The 26,208-nt window shown below is 38.0% G+C and overlaps 1 protein-coding gene across 1 annotated transcript in view; it reads right to left on the bottom strand.

The window, feature by feature from the left end:
• Nucleotides 1-26,208, bottom strand: part of UNC13C (unc-13 homolog C) — a 218,151-nt gene that overhangs the window by 171,916 nt on the left and 20,027 nt on the right. The window contains exons 2-4 of the mRNA XM_089488232.1: nucleotides 16,401-16,423; nucleotides 15,856-15,920; nucleotides 15,727-15,732 (exon numbers count right to left, since the gene is read on the bottom strand). Of these exons, the coding sequence (XP_089344358.1) occupies nucleotides 15,727-15,732; nucleotides 15,856-15,920; nucleotides 16,401-16,423 (94 nt within the window). The remainder of the gene's footprint in view (nucleotides 1-15,726; nucleotides 15,733-15,855; nucleotides 15,921-16,400; nucleotides 16,424-26,208) is intronic.

Genomic DNA, 26,208 nt, shown 5'->3' on the forward strand with positions numbered 1-26,208 from the left:
GACTGCAGCAACTTCTTCCTCTGAATAATTTAGGAACTCTTCAAACAAGCCTTAAACAATGGAACATCATCACCCTCATTCTGATTATTCCCTTTGGTTCACTCTGGTCTACAAATTTAGGATTTAAGTGCCACTTTGCATCCTCTAAAACCTCAAGAGAATTAAATATACACCTCGTTACTGGGCTCTACAACACATGCCATCACAATTTTAAGAAGATTTATGTATTGCTGCTAAAAGCTTTTCTAGACACTGCACCTAGTATGAAAGCTCCAATGAATATAACAACCAACTGTTACACAATACACAAAGTAGTAAAGCATTTCTTTTTTTTTTCAACCCTTACATCTCCCAACAATGTACAATGAAAATGTAAGATACATACTGTATTTGAACTTGGAAGTTACCTATTTTATGTAAGAGCAACCTCTGTATTATAAAAAGTGACATTAATGAATTGATTTAACACAGAGGATGTAGACAGTAATTCCATATGGCACGTTTGATGTTTTTAAAACTATTTGAGTTAAGATGTTTCTATTAGAAGAAGAAAAAAAAGCCTTCGTTATCTAAGAATGAAGAGCTCAGTTGATTGTCAGCAAAAATCAATGCTTTGTGGCAGCCTTTTCTGGCTGATGACATCACATTGGTGTTGTTTGGGATTTCTGCACACAAGATTCTAAGCTTTAACATAAAAAGAAAACGTATAGTGATATTTGAAACCAATTTTCCTAGATAATCTCTTTAACGAACAGGTCACCCCACTACACTACGGAAAAAAATTGACTCACCAATGTAATGACGTATTATCAAGGAGGACCAACAGCATGGATGTTCTTGTATAAAAGGGGCTGAGTAGGCCTAGGCCCTTCATAACAAAGGACATCCAGAAACCTGGTATAAATCATACAGCTCATTTGTGATATTCTCTGTTAATTTACAGAATGTATCACTTTATAATCAATCTTAATTTATAGAACACAGTCGCTACCTCTTATCTGCTGATAAGTGTTACAATCTTTTAACATAGAAAGTACAAAACAAAATCATTCTATTTCCAGAAATCAACATTTCATAGAAATACACATCCTACGTCGAGAATTGTGCTGAAATTGTTATGTCTGTACTTGCCCTGAATACAATGCCAAGCTCTTTTCAGATGTATTTGTGATAACATTTTATTGCCACGTTTTGAAGGATACAGTCATCATTCCTCCTGCCAGCAGGGAGCCTGATTGTCTCAGAAACCTTGTCAAATGCACCCACTATTACCTGTCCACACATTTCTTTCTCGCCCCAATCCAAATGAGTGGACCAAAACCCATTAATCCCAGCTTTGATCATTTTCAACTTAGTCATAATAATGCGGGGATATTAAGTGAGTCAGCTTTGCCTCTTTCATTTAAAAACATAAGAGCCTGTTTTTGGTTTTTTTACAAACCTCAGAGCCGGATAAAATAACCGAAAGTAGGTAGATGTACTAAGCATGCTACAAGGCTTCTGCCAAGGTTAAACCTGGGAACTTCCCGGGTGTGAACTGGGGTCTCTTAGGGGAACCCTGTGTCTCCCAAGTCTCCAGGGAGTCCCACTCCTCACCCAAAAAAAGCTCTCTGGGGCTAGTTTTTCTCTACACAAACACACTTTCAAGCAAAGGGAGCACTCTGGGTAGCCTACCCTCGAAAGTTCCCAAATATACCCATGGTACACATAGCGTACTGGCTGAAGTTATCAAATATAACACTGAGCCCCTGGCCAGTGGATTTATTCTGCCATAAATAACTGGCCTTGCATAGTGCATACTTCTTACTGTAAAAGAATGCTGTTCATAATTAATAGTTAAGTCATCCATCAACTCACTACCACGGCCCATCGAGTCAATGCCAATATAGTGCAATATAGTGGTTTAGTGGTTTATGACTGTGCACATGTGCCTGACCATTTCATGTTTATACTTTTTATTAATTAACCAATATTAACGTTGACTTATATATATATTATATATTTACATATATATATATATATTCCTAAGAAAAACAAGCCAAAACATACTTGAAGCCGTTTTTGTTCTAAGTTGATAGTATATTTATTTATATACGGAAAAGCGTGCAGATTTATCTAAGCTTTTCAAAATGCTTCATTTGCTCGCCTGCTTTTCTACATTCAAGCTAATTAGCATTATTTCCACACAAAACACTGCTTTTCTCTCTTTTACAGACGTTCAATGATTGACACATGGTTAGACTGCAAGATAATGATAATAATGAATTCCTAATTTTAAGTAATTCTGTATGAGCCATGTCAGACTTTTTATGTTCTTATTAAAGCAACGGGACCATGTATGGCAGTATATTTATTAACCCTCAAAACACATGATCCAGTAATGATTTTAAAGGAATTGTTTTACTGTTAAACTTGTAAGTTCCTTAAAAGTTTTCAGTGTGTGTAGAAAGGGCGCCAACCGACTCATAAAGCTATTGCAAATATTTGGTTTTGTCTTGTTTTAATGTGATTATTTTAAAACATAGGACCTCTTAACATTCAAAGGGACAACGAGAGACACTTTTGCTTTAGGGATGTGGTTAAAAACATGTCTAGGGGTAGGACTTTACCAAGATCATTTTACAAAAGTTTGTGGCCTATTCAGAGTGATTAATGGCATTGAGTAAGGCTGTTTCTGTACACAGTATTGTGACTTTTAGTGCTGAAGAACACAATGATACACTTGTACCCAGCAAAAAGGGAGATATTAGGCCACAAAAGAGGGGCAAAATGACTTGCGGTTTGCTAAGATATTAAAATGTCAAAATAAACATTTATGAAAAAAAACGATTTCTGTAGTGCCAGTTCTGATTTATTTATTTATTTATAAGGAAGCAGTAGGGCACCTATATTCGTGAGGCGCAGACTGCACTATTTACACCTTTTTTTCCATGTGGTTACATTTTTATGTGTTTTAATTAAAACATAATACTCATTTTCACAGATGTCTGTAGTGTGAGGGTGAAATCATTTTCACTCTTTTACAACAGAGTTTTAAACCTTTCTTAGAAAGTGTTTTTTTTATTGCCAAAAGTAATGTGGTATGGAACGATACCTTTGTTATTGGACTAACATAATACTCGGTCATTCAACATGGGAAGCCTGAAGCCACAATTTAGTACGACTAACCCTTGAAATAAATATTATAGCATAAATAACACAATACCTTAACTTTTCCACTAAATTATTTCAGGGCCTTGAATGTTTTGTCCCCTGAAGTCACTACAACTTCAGGAGGGCATTTTATCCCTGGATAAGTATAAATAATTCCAACTGCCAGGAAACAGATAACCAAACACACACGCCAACACGGGCTCTGTCACACCGACACCCAGACACACACACCAGGACAGGCTCTGTCACACCGACACCCAGACACACACACCAGGACAGGCTCTGCCACACTGACACACAAACACACACACCAGGACAGGCTCACACCAGGACAGGCTCTGCCACACCGACACCCAAACACACACACAGGACAGGCTATGCCATACGGACACCCAAACACACACACACCAAGACAGGCTGTGCCGCACCAACACCTATACGCACACATACCCCAGGGCAGGCTCTGGTACACTGATAACCAAAAACACACAAACAGCAGGACACAATCTATGTCACTGACATCTACATCAGGATTAATTTTTCACACTGCATTGTTGTTTATATCCCCTTAGTGTTTTTGACCCTTGTGTATTGATGCCCCAGCCAGCACCCTTTTAGTATAGATTAATGTGGTGCCCCCACACCCTTGTATCATCACCTCCAGCCACCACTATTTGTATTAATGCCCCCAGCAAGCCCCTCCTTTTATTATTGATTTATGTGATGGCCCATCACATATACGCATTAGACATGCATTTTTATCTACATATTGAGTACTTATCTCTTTTAAGTAAAGACTATGATTGAAACATGATTTCAAAATTACAGCTGAACTGGCAGTTTCGTTAATATTAGTTCCTGCTGCTGATTATATATATATATAAATATTGGATCCTGCTGCTGATATATATATATATAAATATTAGCCCCAGTTGCCGATATAGATTAATATTAGTCCCTGCTGCCTATATATATATATACATATATATACATAAGTTATGGTGGGTAAAAGGTGATGGAAACCCTTCCACTTAAATTTAAGGGGTAGTAGAAGTATTATTAAACACTCATCTACAGACACCAGACTACTACCCCTTAAATTTAAGTGGAAGGGTTTCCATCACCTTTTACCCACCATAACTTATGTAATGATATTTCTTAGCTACCCCAAGCTTCAACTACTAAGCCAGTATCACAACCTCATGCTGACGAGTCCCATGAAGGACGAAACAGCTGTCCATGAGTGGTGATCTGGCTATTGTACCTCTTCCTGAGTTTTGTCTAAAGGCTGTCTTGTACAGCGGGCAATTACTTTCAAGGGATCCATGTATAAAGTGGATATAGAGGCAAAGGTGATAATTGTTAACCTTATTTGCATGTGCCTACCCAGACTCCCTTGTGGTTGTGAAAGCACCATGAGATTTCTGAGGGAAAAGCAAGCCTTCTGGCTTGTCTGGTGTCTGTAGATGACCGTTTAATAATACTTCTACTACCCCTACATATATATATATATATATATATATATATATATATATATATATATATATATAAATATATATATTAGACCCTGCTGCCGATAGCAGGTATAGATCAACACATTAACACACAAACCCAGCTTTGCATGCATAGATCAATTGAAATTCACTTGTGATCTCAGCACTGAAGGTATATATCAAATCAACAGAATCAGATATACAAATCCTGTATTTGCAGGTATACAATAACAATATATAAAACGTAGCATTGCAGGTATAGATCAAATAAATACATGGAAACAGCATTGCAGGTATTATCGCATTTGCTCGATTATAAGACAACCCTGATTATAAGACGACCCCCCAAAATCTGAATATTAATTTAGGAAAAAAGAAAAAGCCTGAATATAAGACGACCCTATAGGAAAAAAGTTTCCTATAGTAAATGTTAATTCATGTAAACTATTTTTTTTTATAAAAGCTATGATTGAGAAAAATATTTTGTTTTTAATTCCTTTTATTTTCCAACCTGCCCCCAGTTATGCACATCTGCCCCCAGGCTTGTCACTCTGCCCCATAAATGCCTTAAACCCCTATATGCCACTGGGCCCCATGATATGCCTTTTAACCCTCTAAATGCCACTGGGCCCCATGATATGCCTTTTAACCCTCTAAATGCCACTGGGCCCCATGATATGCCTTTTAACCCTCTATATGCCACTGTGACCCATTATATGCCTTTTGACCCCCTATGTGCCACTCTGCCTCCAGACATGCCTTATAACCCTATATGCCACTCTGGCATTTAGGGGGTTAAAAGGCATGTTATGGGGCTGAGTGGCATATAGGGAGGTATTAGGCATTTCAGGAGGCAGAGTGGCGTATAGAGGGTTAAAAGGCATTTCTGGAGGCAGAGTGGCATTAAGGGGGTTAAAAGGCATTTCATAGAGCACTCTGCCTACAGAAATGCCTTATGTCCCCCAAAACTTACCGGTGCTGCGTGTAGACTTCTGCTGCAGCCGGAAGGAGGTGCGGCTAGCAGGGGGGGTTGTCTGCGTCCATCGCGCAGACCTTCCCCCGCTGTCAGAGAGAATTCCCCGGTGAGTGCCATCTTTGCCCTTCCACAATTACACATCTATGATGCACACATACTCATTAACTCATGGTCTCCCTCATTCAGACTATTCATCCACATATTAACTCATGCTCTCCCTCATTCAGACTATTCATCCACATATTAACTCATGCTCTCCCTCATTCAGACAATTCATCCACATATTAACGCATGCTCTCCCTCATTCAGACAATTCATTCACACATTAATGCATACTCACGCATTCACACAATGCATCCACACATTAATTCATACTCACTCATTAACATGTACCCCCTCTCCCTCCCTTATCACATTCTACCCCTTCTGCCTCCCTTATCACATTCTACCCCTTCTGCCTCCCTTATCACATTCTACCCCTTCTGTCTCCCTTATCACATTCTACCCCTTCTGCCTCCCTTATCACTTTCTAACCCCTCTCCCTCCTCTATCCCTACTCACCCCCTTTGTATTTCACTCACCTTTAAAGTCCTGCGGCGGGAGAACGAGGCTTCTGTCTTCACTCCTGAGCGCCAGATATGATGTCATATACCGGCGCTCAGTATGAAACGCCGGCACTGCGGCGGAGGTAGAGGCCTCGTGGAGGAGAGTGAGGGGGGCCGAGCGGTTGCTAGGCGCCCCTCTCTCTCCTCCGCGTCCAAAAAAAAAAAAAAAGCGTTTCAGGCTGCCCAGGACTTAAAGTCCCATTGCGGGACTGTCCTGGGCAATCCGCTGGATGGTTCCAAATTCGGCGGGGGGGCAACAGGGGGGGCAAGGAATAACCTAAGGGGGGCAATTGCCCCCCCTTGCCCCCCTGTAGCGACGCCACTGTTTATATACAACAATAAAATCAACATCTATGAGTCAAAACATAATTAAACTTTAATATTTAAAAGAGCATCGTTTGGAAAGCTGACAACCCTTAGACTGGTAAGGCAGAGAAGACACAATCTCTTCTTTTCTAGCGCTGGCTTTGAGCCTTTACAATCTTGTGATGACATCTACCACACATGCACCCTGAACACCCATTACCTTATATATGCCCTAAACAGACACTGTAAGCTTGGAGACAGGGCCTTCTCTTCTCAATGTATTGCTTTTGTCTTTGTCTGCCAAACCGAGTCTTCAATAGCATTTATGTACTTATCTTCTTAACTCAACACACATTAGTCATTCCTCTGAGGTGTCGGTAATTATGATAGACTCCAAAGGAAGGCAATAGAACTTGGGAGAAAGTTCAACAACAAATTGTTATTCCTCTTTAGTATATTCCCTTTAGTGATTGTTTCTCAAACACAAAAAAGAGGCACTACTGATTTCTTTGCTTTTGTTCAGTCTTCATTTGCACAATACCAAACTCGTTCAAATTACCCAAGGGAAACCCTGATTTTTCAGAATGAAACATTTGCTGCCAATGTTCTTTTCATTTATTTCTCTACTTCACAAATTATGTTAACGGACGCTTGGTTAAGCCAACAAAAACAGTTTATACTGTTTATACTTTTTGTTGCGATATAATGAGTCGTTTGGTCTTGGAAGGGAAATCATACACATTATAATACGGAAAGGGTGTGTTTTGTAATTCATATCATATTCAGACGTACGCAAATAGGGGAAGAAAATAGCACAAGGAAAATAATTAGGTAAATAAATAATTCCGAAATGCACAAAGCTCCCACACAGATCTTTTGGAACGGTACGTTCACTCATTACAATGCACAGCATTACTGGGTTTTTTTGTTATAAAATCATAGAACGATAATCTGGGGGATATAGTGAAAGGAAATTATTTTGCTTTCTTTTCTACTATTCAGAAAGGACCCCCTAAAGATCTTGATACAACAATCCAGGAAAGGCAAGTTATTTCCTTTTTCTTGAAAGTATTAGAACCAATAAATTATACAGATATAGCTTACTTATAATTTCCACACTTATGGCACTATAAGATCTTACGTTATGTAGAAAGTTGCATAGAACTTGCTTATATCTTCTATCAGGCTGAAAAAAGTCCTGAATATGCCAGTACAGGGCTGATAACAAGACTTATTTTCCAGCTGCAGGCAAGTGTCTTCTAGGAGGACTTCCAGCATTTTGCAAAAACTAGGCACCGGGCACACAAAAAAGGTACAAAGATTGGGCTTTCTGTTGGCGGAAAACTCGTCAGCTTAAAGGCACCTACGTTAAGATTAATGTGTGGAACCCCAGAAAGTCAAGAATATATATAAGTGATTATTATTTTAATATTTTTATTTTCACAAACATATTTGCTAGGAATACAATAACACGTAAAACACACAAAAAAGCCTGTGATTTTGCCTTTCATTATCTTAATAGTCCCAAGCTTTTTCTGCTGCTATGGAAACAAAGCCTTTGACTTTTCAGATCACATCATGACACAGAGAAGATACATATGTAGCAAAATTTGCTTGATTTGGGAAATTTGTTGTACACATGAGTTGGCAATGCCTAGTTTAAAATTATAATGACCATAATGGAAATGATCTTTCTTCAATGCTATGTTCATATTCAGTTATAAAAGAGGTACAGACGTAAATGACCTCGCTAAAGTGGAAAGCCTAATAACTAATTATTCTACCCAACAAAGAATATATTCACTGCAGATCTTAAATAAATTACCGTATTGGCTCGGATATAGGCCGCACCCGAATATAGGCCGCACCCTAAAAGTTAGGTGCTTTTTTAAAGAAAAAAGTTTCTGCCCCCCCTGAGATATGCTGCCACTCTGTCCCGAAGATGTACCCCCCCGAGATATGTTGCCACTCTATCCCCCCTCCGAGATATGCTGCCACTCTCTATCCCCCCCGAGATATGCTGCCATTCTACCCCCCCGAGATATGCTGCCATTCTACCCCCCCAGATATGCTGCCATTCTACCCCCCCTAGATATGCTGCCATTCTACCCCCCCCAGATATGCTGCCACTCTGTCCCCAAGATGTCCCCCCCCACCAGACTTACAGGTGCAGACTCCACAAGGTCTTGTGGGGCCAGCGGGGGAAATCTACGCATAACGCGTATTCAACTTCCGGTGCCGGCACTTCCGCCGTGGGAAGTACCGGCAAGGAAGATTGTTCGCGCAGACGTTAACTGGTAGCGGTGATGCAAGCATAAACAACCTCCGCTGCTGGCACGTCTGCAAGATGTGCTTTAAAAATCTCCCTTTCCGGGACTCCCCCCGTCGGGCGCTAGACCCCGAATATAGGGGGGGAAGTGCGGCCTATATTCGGGCCAATACGGTATATTATGGAAAGATTTGTTTTATTTAAAACAAACTAAGCACAAGGCAGCAATGAGTCTGGCATCAGTCCTTCACTTTACCTACTGGATGTTTTAGATGTTTTACTCACCACTAGCAACAAAGAAAAGCAACAGTGAGTGATTAAATGATAAATACGCAGTGGCGTGCCATCTATCAATATATCCCAGTTAATGCTGTTTAAAAGATCCAACACGGCGTCTTTTGTTCGTTAAGTCAAATATACCTGGATTATACACAAGAAGGTACCAACAGAAGACAGCAACAAAGCCCCTTAAAATAACCTTTTGTGATGTTAAAGAGCGTTATCTATGCCAAACACACACGGTTTTCTTAAATAAATACAAATAATCTCCTTTTCTATAGATTTCATATTAAAATATACAGTACATTAGATTGTTCTTTTAGGCTGCTATTTACTAGAAATATGAACACAATCCTCCAAATAAGTGAATCATACATTTCTCTTGGCACTCAGTCTTATCAGTTAATACGATTAAAAATAAAATGAATGGGAAGCTTTGTTTCTGATTTACTAGTAGATTGTGCATAACCAATAAATGCTGTAGATAAGGAACACGCAAACTCGTGGAGTTCATTTGAAGGACTATAATTCCTACTGCTCCATTGCTAACCTCTTGCTGTCTGAGGATGATGAGAGTAATACTCCAAGAAGTCTTGGCACTTACTGGCTGAAAGATATTGTAGATTCTAGTGTACTCTCTATATAAGAACACACCTAGCAGTATTAACTCACAGTGATGCTTTGCAGAATTGAACTTGGCATGTCTTCCAATGGATAAGTACCTTGGGAGCCACTTTATATACCCATTGAGCTTAACGGAACAAAAAGCGAAATTAATTCACGCTACCATAACTTCCATTTAGCCGTTATCAGTGGTGCTCATCACTTGTAAGCTTTAGTACTAATAAAATAGTAAATATTTCAAGGAACGTCCAATGAATCATGTATGACACATTACTGAGATGTTTCTGTAATAAAGTTTGGCTTTGATCTAGAAATATTTTATTGTTACAGGGCCAAAGAAGACATTCTTAAACATTAAATAAACAAAAAGACACAGTTGCAGAGATACAAAATGATTGCTGTGAGAAATAACAAAATATTCCTTGCACTCTCTAGAATGCTATGCAAATAAACCTCAGCAGATCTGTCATTGCATTGTTTATTCTTCAACATGAATCTCTTCTCGGCTTTTTGGCTAAAGATCAAGAGAGTATCTGTGACAGAGGGAAAGCTTAATCTTCTGGCCTTATGGTCAAGATAGCCTGAAGCTCCGAGGTCCCTGTGGAGCTCTCAGACCAGGTCCGGTGTTCTGGGTGAGGTTGTCACACCGAGTGCAATGTGCGGGTTACACTAGCAGTGGTAGTTTGGCACCTGCAGATAAATGGACTGTGTACCTCGGGCCCTTCCAGGCACCTTTTCTTTTTACCTATCACTGCCCCAGACTTTTAGGCTGGATGGAGGTGTAGGATTTTTTTTATATTCCAGTCTAAAGTGCTGGGACCATAATAGCACTTTGTATTATTAATGTTGCACTCTTATTTTTTGCACTGTACACATGTGCCCACCAAAATGTTTTCACAATTTTAATAATTGGAAAGGCCATGGTGGAACTATATCCTTTTAAGATGTATTTTTTTTTTGGTAGGGAGGCCTTTGGGCTACCTCATCTCTATCGGTGGTCTTTCCTCTTGCAGGGATGGGCCAAGAAGATACAGCCTCCTGCAGATCTTCTGGCTGAGGAGGGAAAAAGGGGGTCACACATTTCTTTGGGGAGTGCAACAAATGGAGATGGAAATTGAGGGATCTGGTGCCTGCTTTTGCATCATGTTACAATTAAGTGTTCCTATAACAAATACATTAAATCATTATTTATATAAGAAGCATTTGGCTATGTAACAGTAGTAAGAATGGTAATACTAATGGTGGGTTTAGTTGCTAAAGTGTCAAATTCAGCAGAGTAGGTGAAATGACACAAATGGGTAACTGAATTAGTAAAAAGGTCTAGGGTTCTGTGTCCAATGAGAAACACTCTGGAGGAATGCTAAGCTTCTCCATTTAGTTGCTCCTGGAATCTCTGGTGTCACAATCAGGCTACATTGATGATGGTGCTAAGGAACACATTTCGGCTCAAAGTTAAGCATAGCTGCTTTGGGATGACATGGTTATGAATGTGAACATGTGCAGATACTCAGAGCTTCTACCTGGCCATCAGGTGTAGCAAATGGCAAAGTGTATGAGTAGTGTTTCTTCTATAACTAAGGACAGAGAAAACAAAACAAATGAATGTCAAGTATATTGCATTCTAGGCGAGATTAATTGCTACGATTATTATTATTACTATTATTATTATTATTATCATCATCATCTGGTCTTTACAAAGGACACAATGCTTTGTGACCTTTGTTAGGCCTGGGGCAACAACCTACAAAACAGTTCCCTGAGCATCCTGCGAGAGAGTTTCCCATACTGTTGACCTTTTATGATTATTTTGGCTATAATTCCAACAAATCTGACATGCTTAGGCTAGGTTGCCATATTACAAGGTATTTGAGCAACATCGCTCACGTACATCTCGTCTGGCCCTTATGGTTGAATACTGCTATCCTTGATGCACTTTATCAATGGTTTTATACTTTATACAGTGCATGGGCGCCAGAAATGTGCATAGTATGCAACATGTCAGAATGATGCTAAATGTAACCTGTTAACATACAATGTTGTATCAGACAATCATTAGACAGCTTCCAGCTTAGCAAAACTGCAGGAATAACGCCCATTTGGCTCACAGACTTTGTACCAAACGCATCTGTGCCATAGATCGATGGTTCGACAGACATACACAGAATTAACGTAATTACAAAATCATAATTGTAAGTAGATACACTGTCTGGGATCAGAAAATGCATCCTCTCATTCACTTTGATTACCATGGGTACTTGTAAACCAATCTACAGGTTGTGTTTTGTAACGATACAACAAGCTAATGCACAGCCAAGCGTTGCTCTGTTGTCTCTCAGTCTAATGTTTCAAATAAACAGAACTTTGACAGTGTCACTGGTCAGGCTGGGAACACGGCAAAAGAGCTCTTTGTAGGCAGATGCATTCTATGCAAGACTGCATTCTATTTAGAACCAGGGAAAATCCACTTGTCTTTTGCCGTACTCATTTTCACAGAAATGACCCCATTATAACTGAGCCATACAATAGCTAGAGAAATATAAATACTTGATACCTCTATTGTCTGCTGTGGCAAAAATACAAGATCATGGATCTATGCTTACATCACAAGTCAATAAACTATTTTGACAACTACGAAAGTACATCATATAAAGTAAAATAAGCAGTTTTTTTATATTTGTAGAATGATAGTATGTTACTTTTAAATATGGTCTCTTTTTTTTAGGAAACCCAACCTATGGCCACTATATCATGCCTTTCACATTGCATAATGACTGTTTTTATGTAACATGTCAATAAATACCAATAACATGTATTCCTTGACAGACAGAAGAGACCAAAAGACACAACTGAAACCTGGAAATAAATTAAGAAACAGAGAGATGTTCACCTGGAAGGTATATTTAATAGGTATTTGCATTTATTAAAAATGAGCTTTCCTGACGTCCACAAGTTTAAACTTTTGTTAAAGAAGAACATTTTGTTCCATTTCCCACTGTTATCATTTAAATTTTTTGTCCCATGCTTGTTAGATTATTTCTAATACCAAAGTAATAATTTATTATTACTGGAGAGAGGTTATATATTTAGCACCTGTCTTAGCAGCAACTGCTTGTATGGCAATGCTTATGGACATTTAAAATGCATACTACATATCAGCAGCACAGATTTACATTGGTAAAGCAGCCCTGTGAAATGCATAAAACATAATGGCCCCTGTTTGACAGCGCTAACAGATGGTTATTGATAAGCAATCAATGTCTTTGTTAAGGAAGTGTAAAGGAAGGTGTACATTTTGCCCTGCAACTACATCTGCATAGAGATTTACAAAAGGTTGCCCCACTGACCTTGATCAATATTAATGATTTTAGGATTTTTATTACAATGAAAACTACGTACATGCATTTACTGCTAAATCTTGCTTTCCAAATCTGTATGATGAGCGACACACCATGGCGTTGCTTCCCAGTAGTTATTTTAAGTTATACCATATGGGCTCTTGATGGGGGGGGCACCTTTGGGCCGGAGAAGGCAATTACAACCAAGTGGCCTGTAGCCTTGCACCAAGTGATGTGTTTTGGCCTAGGTAGGTAAAGAGGGGGAAATTGGGTCCATGTGGTTGCAGCCCCCCTACTCCAAATCCAGGGGCAATGCTCCTCAGTGGGCCAGTTACAAGGTCGATCTCTTATACTACTGGGAGGCATTAAAAGACACACAAAACTAAGATATGATGCCAGTTATAAAACAATTTAAAAAAAAAAAAAAAAAAATTGAAGAGGGCACCATTTTTTTTTTAAATATACAAAGTGTAGTAATTGCTGCTCACTGAAGTGTTCTACCCAGATGGCACACCTTATAAATCACAAATAATTTCTATCATAAAATTAAGGCAAAGAAAAAAAAATTCCTGTTTATATTCAAATCTAAATTAACACCACAGTGATGGGAGAATGATTGTTTTACAAATTACAGTGATTTTTTTGTACTTCTTTTCTGGTATAAATTAAGAATAAAGCAATGTCAACGGTCAAAAATAGCCGCTCCGGTCTAACCAAGATAATATCCAGAGGAACCAAACTTCTTGATCCTCCAGTTAAATAAACAAGACATGTGTTAACAAAAAAAGTTATGTTTTCAATGCAGGCAGCGCTACATTTTATTTTTGACAGGTGCACAAAAATCTATTTTGGTTGCTGCATGAGCTTTCTTCACAAGACATCTTGATTGGCATGTTTTCTTAAAGTCTAAACTATTTTTAAGTGCTAAATTTAGGACTGAATTTTAATGAAGCTTCCTCAAAACAATATTTTGGAGAAATTAATTTTAACTTCTCATTCTAGTATGTTAGTATTTAAGATAATGTTAGTATTTAAGAAAATGAATCCATGCACGTACAATACTAATAAGAGCAATACATTGGGGAAGCTGGGACGTTTGATTGAGTCGGCTGCATGAAAGAGGAGGAGCGATCGTGGTTTAGACAGATCAAATCTAAAAAGGATTTAGGTCTGCTATGAGAGTTTAGAAGGAGCAGCAGCCCTCCATCACGCTCTACATTCCAGCCCCCTTATGGGAGAAAACATTCATTTATAGTTTTTATAGCTTTGTGTGTTTTCACTGGTGTAGATGCTGGTGAAATCCTTACTGTAATCCAAAAACTTGATGTAACAGACATTTATTCTCCTGAGTATGTTTTACGGCGTGGGTTGCTGTATGGTTGCGGTATGAACGGGTTTTCCTCATTATACCCCTGGACTTATTGGTTTGCCGGTATTAGGAACCACTTAGCCGTACTGTGTGCAGCCGCATCTAGAACTGGAGCTTAACCTATTTCTCCATGGAACTCGCGAGCGGATCCCTACCATTACGAAAAAATTACTGCAGTTTTTCTGAAGTAATACTGCACTTTTACTGCAGTATTACTGCACATTTACTGAAGTATTACTGCATTTGTACTTCACTGTACTGCAGTTTTACTGCAGTTATTTTTGTACGGAAGTACAAATGCAATAAAGCTGCAAGTACAACTGTAGGTTTGCAGTATAAAAAAAAAAGTGCACTAAATGTGCAGTAAAACTGCAGTACAGTGAAGTACAAATGCCGTAAAACTGCAGTAAATGTGCAGTAATACTGCAGTAAAAGTGCAGTATTGCAGTTTTTCATGTCCAAAAAACTGCAGTATTACTTCAGAAAAACTGCAGTAATTTTTTGTAAGGGTATACTAATAAGGACTGCTCCCATTTGACACTATTCGCCTGTCACATTTCCTTTGTCACATACACCACATCACCTAGGCTGAGCTAGAGGAAAAGACTCCGGGTGCTGATTGCATTATGTCCTAAAGTGGAGAAATGTGACACTTATGCAGATTATTTGTTTACTTGTGAACATTCAGTTAAAGTATAATCTGGTTACACTTTATCAGATTAATGTTTTGTGTTAAAATGTGTGGTTACTCCAAAATAAAGATTGATTCTGTTTCACAAACACCTGAGTCTTGTCTTCAGAGAAAAGTTAACCGAGGGGGGACTAAGGAGGATTTCTGAGGTAAAGGCGAGGTAAAATATATTGCTGTGGTCAGACTTGTAACACCAGACACTTGAGAACAGCTATGGTTTGTAATAAAGTGACAGTTAATGTGGCTCTCAAGAGCATAACTCCCAAGTGTACCTCTTTAGGGCCAAATTTTTGGTAAAAGTCCACCTGCTGGCCATGCTTCTGACCACACCATTCAAAACAAAACTGTACTTCATCAGCTTTTAAAAACATGACATTTCTAGAAAAGGAGAAAAGGTTAAATGCTGTGTGAGACATTTTTTAACATATTTGTAAGGTGAAAGATAACTCAGAGGACCTCCAACTCAACATTTTGATGAGGCCTTTGATAAGATACATATACAATAGCATATTATTTGAAACACACACATATACATTGTGCTCTGCTTGGATAACTGTAGTCATGTATGTCTTCTACCTCGCATTAACGCTATATTATGCATAAATTCGAGAAATATCCTCCATCACCCAGACCTCTATGTACTGTGTCTCATACTAGCAAATCCTAAACGAGTTAGAAACACCAAAAACGCCCCAAAGCAGATTAAGCAATATATGAAATGCCTATTTTTCAGTAAAATATAAATGATCACTCACCCTCCAGATGTCTGGATTTCATAAAGTTTGGATGCATTCAAAGAATTTTCACCAACTATTCGTGCCTTTTGCGGGAAAGAAAATAATTTTAAAAATCAGATTTATTTCCAAAAATGCTATCTACACAGAACACCTAACGTGGCAGATGTTAAGCAGGTTCATCTCCACTTTAAGACTTTAGTAAATGTCGATATCTGAAACACGTAAGCAATGGGTTTTCAGTGATAATGTTGCAAAAAAAAAATATACATCAAAAGCACAAAAACAAAACACAGGTACAAAGAATACATAATATGCTTAAACACATCTTCCCCCAAGAAAAAGACTTTTGTGATAAACAAAGATGTCCACAGAACAAGGAGTAAGCTGTTTAACGATTTGGCATATTTGGTGTTCTTTAAGGACAACAGAGGGATATGACGCTGGAATGGGAAACATGCACTATTTCACATATAAAATGGGGGGGGGGGCAGGCCAAATAATCACAAAGATCTACGAGACAAAATCATCTAAAAGGCAGGGGGGAAAAAGATGCAATTTAGAACCTTTTCATCCATAGCTTTGCTATCTGCAAGAGAATCAGGAAGAAGGGGATAGAAGTTAGATACAATATTGTCCAAATGATGACACACTGTACTCTGAACTACTGATTATACTTTGATAAAGTGTGAAAAACTGTCAGGAACTAGAGAGCAAGACCATTCATTTAAAAGAAATGCTGTTTTAACCAAGAGAAATAAAAAGGGCTGATACAAACCTCTAGTACAGCAAAAACCGGCACTGAATTAGTAAACATTTGTAAAAATATGAAATAACAATGACATTATAAATATTTAACTTATCTAACTGAATGGACCTGCAATTTGTCTTTTGGAGAAAAAACATCCACAGGGATACATTTTCACAATTGTCACCTTGACACACTCGGCATGACTCAAATGCTTTAGGCTTTATATTTTATACACATTTATTCTGGTGCATACAGAAGCAAATGTATTGGTGCTATGTGTGTGTGTGTGTTTGAATGTGTAACATACAGTATATACTGTGTAAAAATACATATAATACTTAATATGTCTAAAATGCATGGAAACAAAAGATTTGCAGACATTTCAATTAGTAGAAAACTTTGAATTTGTATATTGTCTATATGAGGAATCATATCGACAATAGCAGATAACAGATCCACTTTTGTCTATACCACACTGAATAGTTCCCATTTACCTCTACATTCTAGACCATCTAGACCATGCAGTAGCAACAATTTGTGACATGCATACCAATACACATGCGACAGCTATAGTATGTTCCAAAATCTAGAAAATTGATTTGTTTAAATAATATTCAGTAGATCTATAGGCAAATCTTGTCTGTTTAGTTTTACATTCCATATGTTTTAGCGGTGTTATAAATTGGATTAATCTGTGATGGGTAAATTTGCGTCAACGTAAATATATTTAGAACTGTACACTTTGATATGTGCAGCACATCTGTAGTGATCTGATTTATTTTAATACTTTTTAAATGTCTATGGTCATGGGATATAAATATTCTCCTTTAGAAATGAAATCAAATTAATTCACACGGGAAAAAATCCAAGTTTTCATACTTGATCACTAAACCACTGTAAAAAACAAAAAAACCCTGAAATGATATTTTTTCATCCATCAACAACTTAACTTTATGTGAATCTGCATAGAACTGCTTTCCATACTTTTGGATATATATATATATATATATATATACACAATCCATAGATCAGCACACTCACATCAAATAGGTTATAACTTCTCATAACTCTCATGTAGTTTTTATTAAAGCTACTTAAAAACGTAATGGAGTACCTGTGGTGTAGTGGTGGTCTTAGCATAATATGGCCATATGATGTGACTAAATCTCCAATTTTGTTATATTAGAAAGGTGTTTTTAATAAAAACTATAGTTATGAGAGTTTATATCCTATTTTATGTGAGTGCGTTCATCTATGGATTGTGTATAATCTTCAGCAGCACCCCCTTATAAATAATGCTAGTTCAGGTGAGTGCTTCCCTTTTGGATTTGTTATATATATATATATATATATATATATATATAATTTTAAGATCAGGAAATCTCAGAAGTCCATCAATACATGTTTCCAGTCACGTGTGTGCATTTTCTACATTACAACCCAAGGAGAAGCAAAGCAGCTCTCTGATTATTACATTGCAATCTACCAGATTAACCTACTTTGCATCTCAGATCCCAAATCTGAAAATTACTTTGAGAAGCGATAGCTTTTGCCAGAAAAAAAATATAGTATAAAGAATAATTGTATATTTCCAAGGACTCAACGTATTAAATAAACCATGGTTTTAAACTGAAGGCATGGATGTTCTTTCCTCCCCTGTGCTATTCAGGGTGACCTCTGGATGGCTATAGCCATATTGGCTCAAGAGAAGATGGAATCTTTAGTCAAGGTTGAAAACATAGAAAAATATGTAGAGTTGCGTACGCTTTTGGGACCTCAGAAGTCTCTACTTCTGATGGAATTATTTAATATAATGAAGAGACCCCTAAGGTCCTGAACACTCAAATTCACGTACACACTAACATTGTTATGCATATATTTCCTGCAAAAAAAAGTTGGGTAGGAATGCTGAGGTCTATTTTTTCAGTTTTAAACTGAACTGTAATGTTTTAGAAATTGAATAATGTTCTCCTCTCCATGCATTTGCACATGACCCTTACTATCATAAACTACTAGGAGCATCAAAAGGCACACCTATGTCCACAACCAGCCATTTCACACAATGGAAGCTGTCATGGAGACTGCATTTAAGACACAGAGCTCTGGAATATGACTTCACTCTTTAATGTAGTGAAGAAGGTGGCCTCCGAGGAGGTGGCTGGTGTTGCTGCCCTGGGTTGGACCTCAGGCTGTGCCAAAGGTAAACACATCGCTGGGTACAGTTGATGACTTAATAAGGAGAGGGAATGGATTTTAAAATGAGGAATCCAGCCCAGAAATACCATTGAGATTTTAAATCACAGCCCATCAGCTGCAGGAATTTACTGTATCGGAATATGGATGCGACTGCAAGCTGTAAACTGACGGTAGCAACAACATTGATTGCTAAAAATTCATGTCTCCAAATTACACTATTAAATAGTTCCCCATGAACAGGGCTGCCCTGTCAACCATAAACCCACTGTGGCTAAATAATTGATTATATTGAACTAGTTCAACTATTAACCTCAAAGTCATGCAGTGCATTTTAATGAAGTCTATGGAGGCTGAGCTGCCATAACATAGATAGGTTAGTTGGTGAGATCTCCCTTGTAATTGTCCCATTATCCAGAGAGACTGATGCCCCCTTGGACCAACTGCCTTAGGCCTCAGCTTAAGCAGTCCGTAGTCCATGTAAAAGACGAGACTTAAAGCTATTTAAGAATAAACATTAAAAGTCAGTTTTGGATCTTAGATGCCCTTTATAATAGGATGGACTATATGTATATTCAGAAGTATAAATGTTATGTATAAAGCATGGTATACCTACAATATTGCATTAAAGATCTATAATGTATTGTAGAATTTATTCACAGCTGATGAGCTGTGAAACGATTTTGAGACAAAACTATGTATTTTGAGTTATTTCTCCTTTTTCCAATACAAACTGAAAAATACATTCCTGAAATTTAACTCCTGAAATGTCTCACAATCCAGTCTGAGCAAATAAACAATACTATTTTAATATTTTAAGTACTTTTCCTGGTGACTAAGGACCAAATTGGGATTACATTATTACTTTATGGATTGCCCAGGAGAGGTTGGGAAAAGTGCTCTCATTGGAGAACCATCATGCCACCAGCATTATCATCAGTTTATGCCAGTTTTAGACTAAAAAAGGGTCATCAGGACAGGTCAGCATACAGATCCTCTGTTATATGGAGAATATGTTATTCTCCTTAACTGAATGCAAGGTTTCTCTTCTTAGGCACAATTAAATGATCAATCACACAGGCAATAAAAAGAAAATTAAAATGACGACGGTTTGAAAAGTAGGAAGACTACTTTCTGTTGTTCAATACAAGGGTAAGACAGGAGGTTGCTACTTACCTTTTGTGGGATTTAAAAATCAATGATGGACAGTCAGCCTAGGGCTTGCTGATAATCATGGGGTCACAAAGATTTATTTAATCAATTAACTACTGAAAAGTTGTGACACTGATGATCCATAGTATACATTTATGTATCCTAATATGCCAAGAAAGAAACAAATATCCAGTTCTCAGTTTTGCTGAATACAATTACACAGACAAAATGTTGTCTACCCTCTACTGCGTAGGTACTACTATATCAGTTAAAAAGAATACTCACAGCAAAAGGAAAAAAATGTGTTTATTAGACTAATTAATAATTACTTGCCTGCTTCAAGTAGCAAATAATCGCCTAACATGAAAGAGTTTGCTTGAAAGATCTATTTTAGGCCAATGCAGTGTGCAAAGGTCCTATTGTAAATGCATCAGATGTGTGGTTCTTAAGCTCATTATTCTAGACATTTTGATTTATTCTTTTCTAAATGGCAGCAATCGCACGGTATCCACACACAAACAAAATGAAAAATCAACATCAAACGTGCCATGTGTTTATATTAGTCTCATTTCGTACTTGTCCTTGTAGCTGTATTCCTTCATCTAAAAGTGTAATAAACAGAACTCAAAACAGAGCAGAATCTTAGGCTCCTGAACATAAACACACACTCTGCAATGTCGTTTTTGGTCTTTATACAGAAATCTGATCATACTGCAGAAAAACAGCATTTTTAAAAATTCTTGCAAAATAAAACATATTATTGTAATATAACAATTTCAAAATATTTCCTATTCCAGGAACAAATTAGCCTGTGTAATGTCCATAGCCAGAATGTTTTTCACCTTAATGCATTCATGCCTCTGCAGTACATACCCCTAGGCAAAAAGACATAATTAACATATGCACTGCTACAAGATAGGTATCAACATCTACCATCCAGGCCCTGAGGCTTTTCCTTGATAACCTCCTTTGGCTCCTGTCCATTGTAATGTTGGCTGAGAGATTAGATACGGTCTATGTTTTTTGTCATGACTGGCTAGTTTGTTTAGTATAGTGTTCTACTCCAGGTACCACATCTGATCAGAATCTCCCTTGTATAAAACTTTAAACACTAAAAAACCTACCTGTTCAGAGAAACATAAAATAGATCAATTCAATACCCCCACCCAAACAAAATAAAAAAAGTAGTATTTATTGAACTGAAATCATGTAAACAGCCTGGATTGTGGGTGATGAAAAAAAGCAGTGATGTTTATTTCAACCTTGTTAAAAAAAAAAAAAAGTACAAAAATGCCAACAAGCAATACACTGACATTTTATCCTTTTATCCACTGACAGCCTGTTTATCATTTGACTGTGGGATATAAGTTATTTGCTAAGGAACTTTGTTCTATACACAATTTCCATCAGAGGAAACTTTTGCACCTTCTGGCCCAGAGGGCAGGTAAAGCCAAGTGGACCCTTGCCCCCCCCCCCCGTAACTCACTGGCTCACATATTTACACACAATCTCACATTTACACAAACATACACACTCATGCTAACACATATTACCTCTCACACACATACACATTCATGACCACATAAACACTTACACATTCATGCTCACACACTTACGCATTCATGTTCACACCCACACATACACACTAATGCTCATACACACTTACACATACATACTCAGGGTAACAAACACAAACTTATACATAGACTCTCAATCTTGCATACACCTTCCCTTACGCCTCTTACTCACCCACTCCCTCTCTCATGCTTACCTCACCTGTAGTGTTATGTGAACCTGCTGCATTCCTAGAAATTGTGATCTGTTATACAGAACCACTAGAGTAATCTAATGTCCTCTAACAAAATTCCACAGCTAAATATTTCTAGACATAATCTAGAAAGTGATCTAAATTCTATCAACAAATATATACATGAAATTGTTGTTCTGCCGTGATTTGGAGCACTGCATATCTGTACACAGAATACATAAAACACTATAAACAACTCAATTATGCAACAGTACTCTAGGCTGAAGTAGTGTTTTTTTTTTTTATAAAATCTGTATTCTTGAAAGGAATATGTCTATATAATGGCTATTATATAAAACAAAATGCATTAGAAATAGATATTTACTGAGGTGAATGTTATCCTTGTCCTTACGCCGAAACCTAACCTTACAATCCACAATCCTTCTACTTTTTTTTTTTTTTCTTCAAATTTCCGTTTATTAGATATGCATATTGTCATAACAGAAAAGATACAAGTAAAACTGTTACAATATGCATGATGAAGTACAAAAGAGGAGGACAGCAGATAGCCATGACCCACAAGTCTTAACAGCAGACGAGTTAAAGACAATATGTCAGGGGCGTACAACATGGGGCCCGCGGGCCGTGACCTCGAGGTGCGGCCCGCGTGAGATCGGCAGCCAGGATCACAAGCCCTGCCGCTTACTTGTGGGTGGGTCTATTCTCTGCTCCAGTCCTGCCTCCTCTGTGTGCAGAACGAGGGAGGCCGCGCCCCCTGCTGAAGTCTGTGAGCGGCATCGAGAGCTGTAGTAGGTAAGGGGGTGGGGGAGGTTGTTTGAATGAGTATGCCTGTGAGGGAATGAATGTGTGAATGAATGAGTATATGAATGAATGAGTGTGTGTGTGATAGCATGGATGTGTAAGTGCTGGAAACTAGGCATGATGGGACTGTGATTGCTGTTAGCAGATTGCTGTTAGCAATCACACTCCTATCATGCTAAGTCAGCCAGTACATGCTGAAACCTGGCTAGCTGCCCCCCTTGTGTATTGATGCCGCCAGCAGTATGGGGTCTGCACTTACAGCCACCCTGTACCAGCATGTACTGGCTGACTTGGCATGATAGGAGTGTGATTGCTAACAGCAATCTGCTAACAGCAATCACAGTCCCATCATCAGGTTCCAGCATTTACTGGTTGCCTGGGTATAAAAAGAGTGTGTTTGCTGTTAGCAATCACACTCCTATCATGCCAAGTCAGCCAGTACATGCTGAAACCTGGCTAGCTGCCCCCCTTGTGTATTGATGCTGCCAGCAGTATGGGGTCTGCACTTATGGCCACCCTGTACCAGCATGTACTGGCTGACTTGGCATGATAGGAGTGTGATTGCTAACAGCAATCTGCTAACAGCAATCACAGTCCCATCATGCCTAGGTTCCAGCATTTACTGGTTGCCTGGGTATGAAAAGAGTGTGTTTGCTGTTAGCAATCACACTCCTATCATGCCAAGTCATATTGTTGATTTTTTGTCCAATTGTGGTGTGTTACTTTTAATAAAAGTGTGGTTACACACTAAAATTGGACAAAAATTACTGGTAAAATGCCCAGCCAACCAGTACATACTGGAATCTGGGTATGCCTGAGATTGCTGTTAACAATCATAATATATAATTTTTTTGTACAATTTTGGTGTGCAACTTACTTTTATTAAAAGTATGTGGGGGGGTCATTTTTTTTTTTTTGAACCCTGAATTTTCGGTTTTGGTCCAGAATTTTCATTTCGGTGTATCCCTAAAATAAATACAACTATTTAATTTTAACTTATCCAGAATCCTGAATTTGTAGTCACAAAACTTTCTAGGCCCAGAAATCAGTGAGAGGAAAAGTAAAGGTTTTGTGTCATTTACTTATTTTAATCTGCATATTTTATTAAAGGCCATATTTTCACACAGTGAAAAATGAGTGCGGCCCTCGCACGGATACAATTCTGATGAAGTGGCCCACTGCAGAACAAACTTGGACACCCCTGCAATATGTTGATCGGATCATGCGTAGACGAAAATCCAGAGTCCGAGTAACCCTGAAGCACGCGTGTAGCAACAGGTAACCCAGTGTAATATTAACGGAGCACGAATCGGAGAAGTACGGTATAAACAATGATACAAAGTAAGATACACAAATAACCAAAAATAGAGCACTCGCTGCTGCGGAATGTTACAAAAAAAAGAAAAAGAAAAATACGACCAACAAGAGATATAACAGGTATGATGGCAGAGCCCAACTCTAAGCGAGGCCATCAAGGGGAGTTGAAGGTACAATCCTTCCACTTAACCCCCTCCCTACCTCTTATTCTGTGTGTTGAAGATTTCTAGCCTAGAATCTGTCAACCTCTTAGTTGAGGCCTCTTATTTCAGACTAACCCTCATTGGCGAAGCTGTACCATTATCATGTACGGCTCACACCATCCTGTCATTAGATTAGTATTCACCTATGTAACACCACCCAGGATTAAACAAATGAATGCGCTCTTTTTTGGCAAAAACCATGAAACATCTAAAAATTGTTTCATTGCAAATGCTCAACCCAGAACAAAGGGCAAATACTCCAGATGTCTTAAAGTATGGGGTCCACTTGAGCCGTCTGGGGGCAATACTTCCAAAAGCAGATGTGATGTGGGTGCTGAATGGCACCTCCGACCCTTCTCCAGGCATCAAGAGTCCTTGCTACTCTTATTCTTATACTTTTATGTATTGTATAAAATTACAATTATACTATTGTAATTTCTTGCAAAAAATATATTGATTACCCCATATTTTTATAGATTTCATCATATACATTACCTTCGAGTACAATTTCTAGTAATTCTATAGGGGTAAATATGAGAGATATTACATGCCCAATGCTACTGAGTCTCTATACAGAGACAAAACCAATTATTAGTCATGACATTTGGGATATTTCTGACATGAATATATTGAAACAGAAGGTTATGTAAAAATGACAGCTCTAGATCAAAGTGGAAGAAAAAGCAAACAGCACGGCCTTTCCATTGGTTGCCATGGTGATTGCTCCATTGCTATTACTGTACTTTGCACCTCATTCATAATCCCTGTAGTGTATTATCACAACATATAACTGTAGTAACAAAATTAGAAAAAGAATGAAGCAGCTTTCTAAGTGAAAAGTAGAAACCATTATGGGTGTATAGCAAAGGGCTAGATTACTGTAAACAGTAGGACTATCTGTGGCTTTAACATCCTATATGCGATAACTGTCACTGCTGACTCAACAACGACAAATTGTACATTTCAGATAAAACCAAGAATTTAACAGGATTATAGAAAGATTGTTTGGTTGAATGCAGATTTGTGCATCCTTGTCAGTGTGAGAAACTAGGTCACACACATTGCTACTCAAATAGCTGCTTTTAGGGAATACAGTTTACATACACGTTTGCCACATTAGCAAAGGGCTGATATATATTTAAAAGAAGAAGGAAATATATGTCATTACTGCAAGCGGCCGTAGACATACTGCACCAACAACTGTAATTAACCTGGATTTTCATAATAAAGTCAGCATTTTTTTGCACTCACTGATTTGTCCTCAGGAACAGACTTATGACCCAGAACATTATGCATGTACGACGTGATTCAATTAATTTACAAATATTACAAGACCAAGTCAGAGGTAATTGGCAGCTACTCATACAAAGAGATATTGATCCTCTTATGGACAATGTGCTAGTTATTGCAAGTGAAAAGTGAGATTTCTTTTCCGTTTAAGATTTGCAAACAATCAATTTCCTTTTCGGCTGAAATGCTTTCAAAGTTATTATGATGTCACGTGTCCAAGGTCTCAATCACTTAAATATTCAGGATACATCACTTTAGGCAAAAAAGGGGACACTGATATCAAAACAACATAATTCAATAAAAAAATTGCAGACTTATAAGGATGAGTTTAAATATGCTGTAGAATTTTACAACCAAACAAAATTCAACCAATTAAAGGGAATCATTTATTATGATCCAAGGAGCACAAGCGATGATTAAATTAAAGACTGGTGGTGCAAATGTGGGTTTAAGGATGTCAGACGCACTGTTTTATTTGCTGTTTCTATACATGCATACACACATAAGATATTTAATCTACAGTGTATTCAAAATGCGTGGGGTAGGCATAAGGTCATCCTGAGTATAAAACAGGATTAAAGATTTTTACAGAAGGGGGAAAAAAATGGGCAGACCAGACGGGCCAAATGATTCTTATCTTCTGTCAAATTCTTTGTTTCAATATACATAATCATGTAGTAACCAGAGACAGTTACATAAGTATGCAATATAACGCCAAGTATTTTGAATAATCTGCATGACAGACAGATGTACAGAGATTGCCGACATTCAGACAGATATTTATAAAATGTAAATTTCATTTTTGCATCAGCACATGACACAGGTTTTCGACTGGCAACATTTGTTTTTACCATCCTAAGTGAATTATATTTCTATTGTCGCCTATCCGTGCAAGCATC

The sequence above is a fragment of the Sceloporus occidentalis genome, unplaced genomic scaffold (assembly GCF_023333645.1).
Source record: "Sceloporus occidentalis isolate IW3139 unplaced genomic scaffold, rSceOcc1.0.p SCAF_37, whole genome shotgun sequence".
Classification (NCBI taxonomy): Eukaryota; Metazoa; Chordata; class Lepidosauria; order Squamata; family Phrynosomatidae; genus Sceloporus; species Sceloporus occidentalis.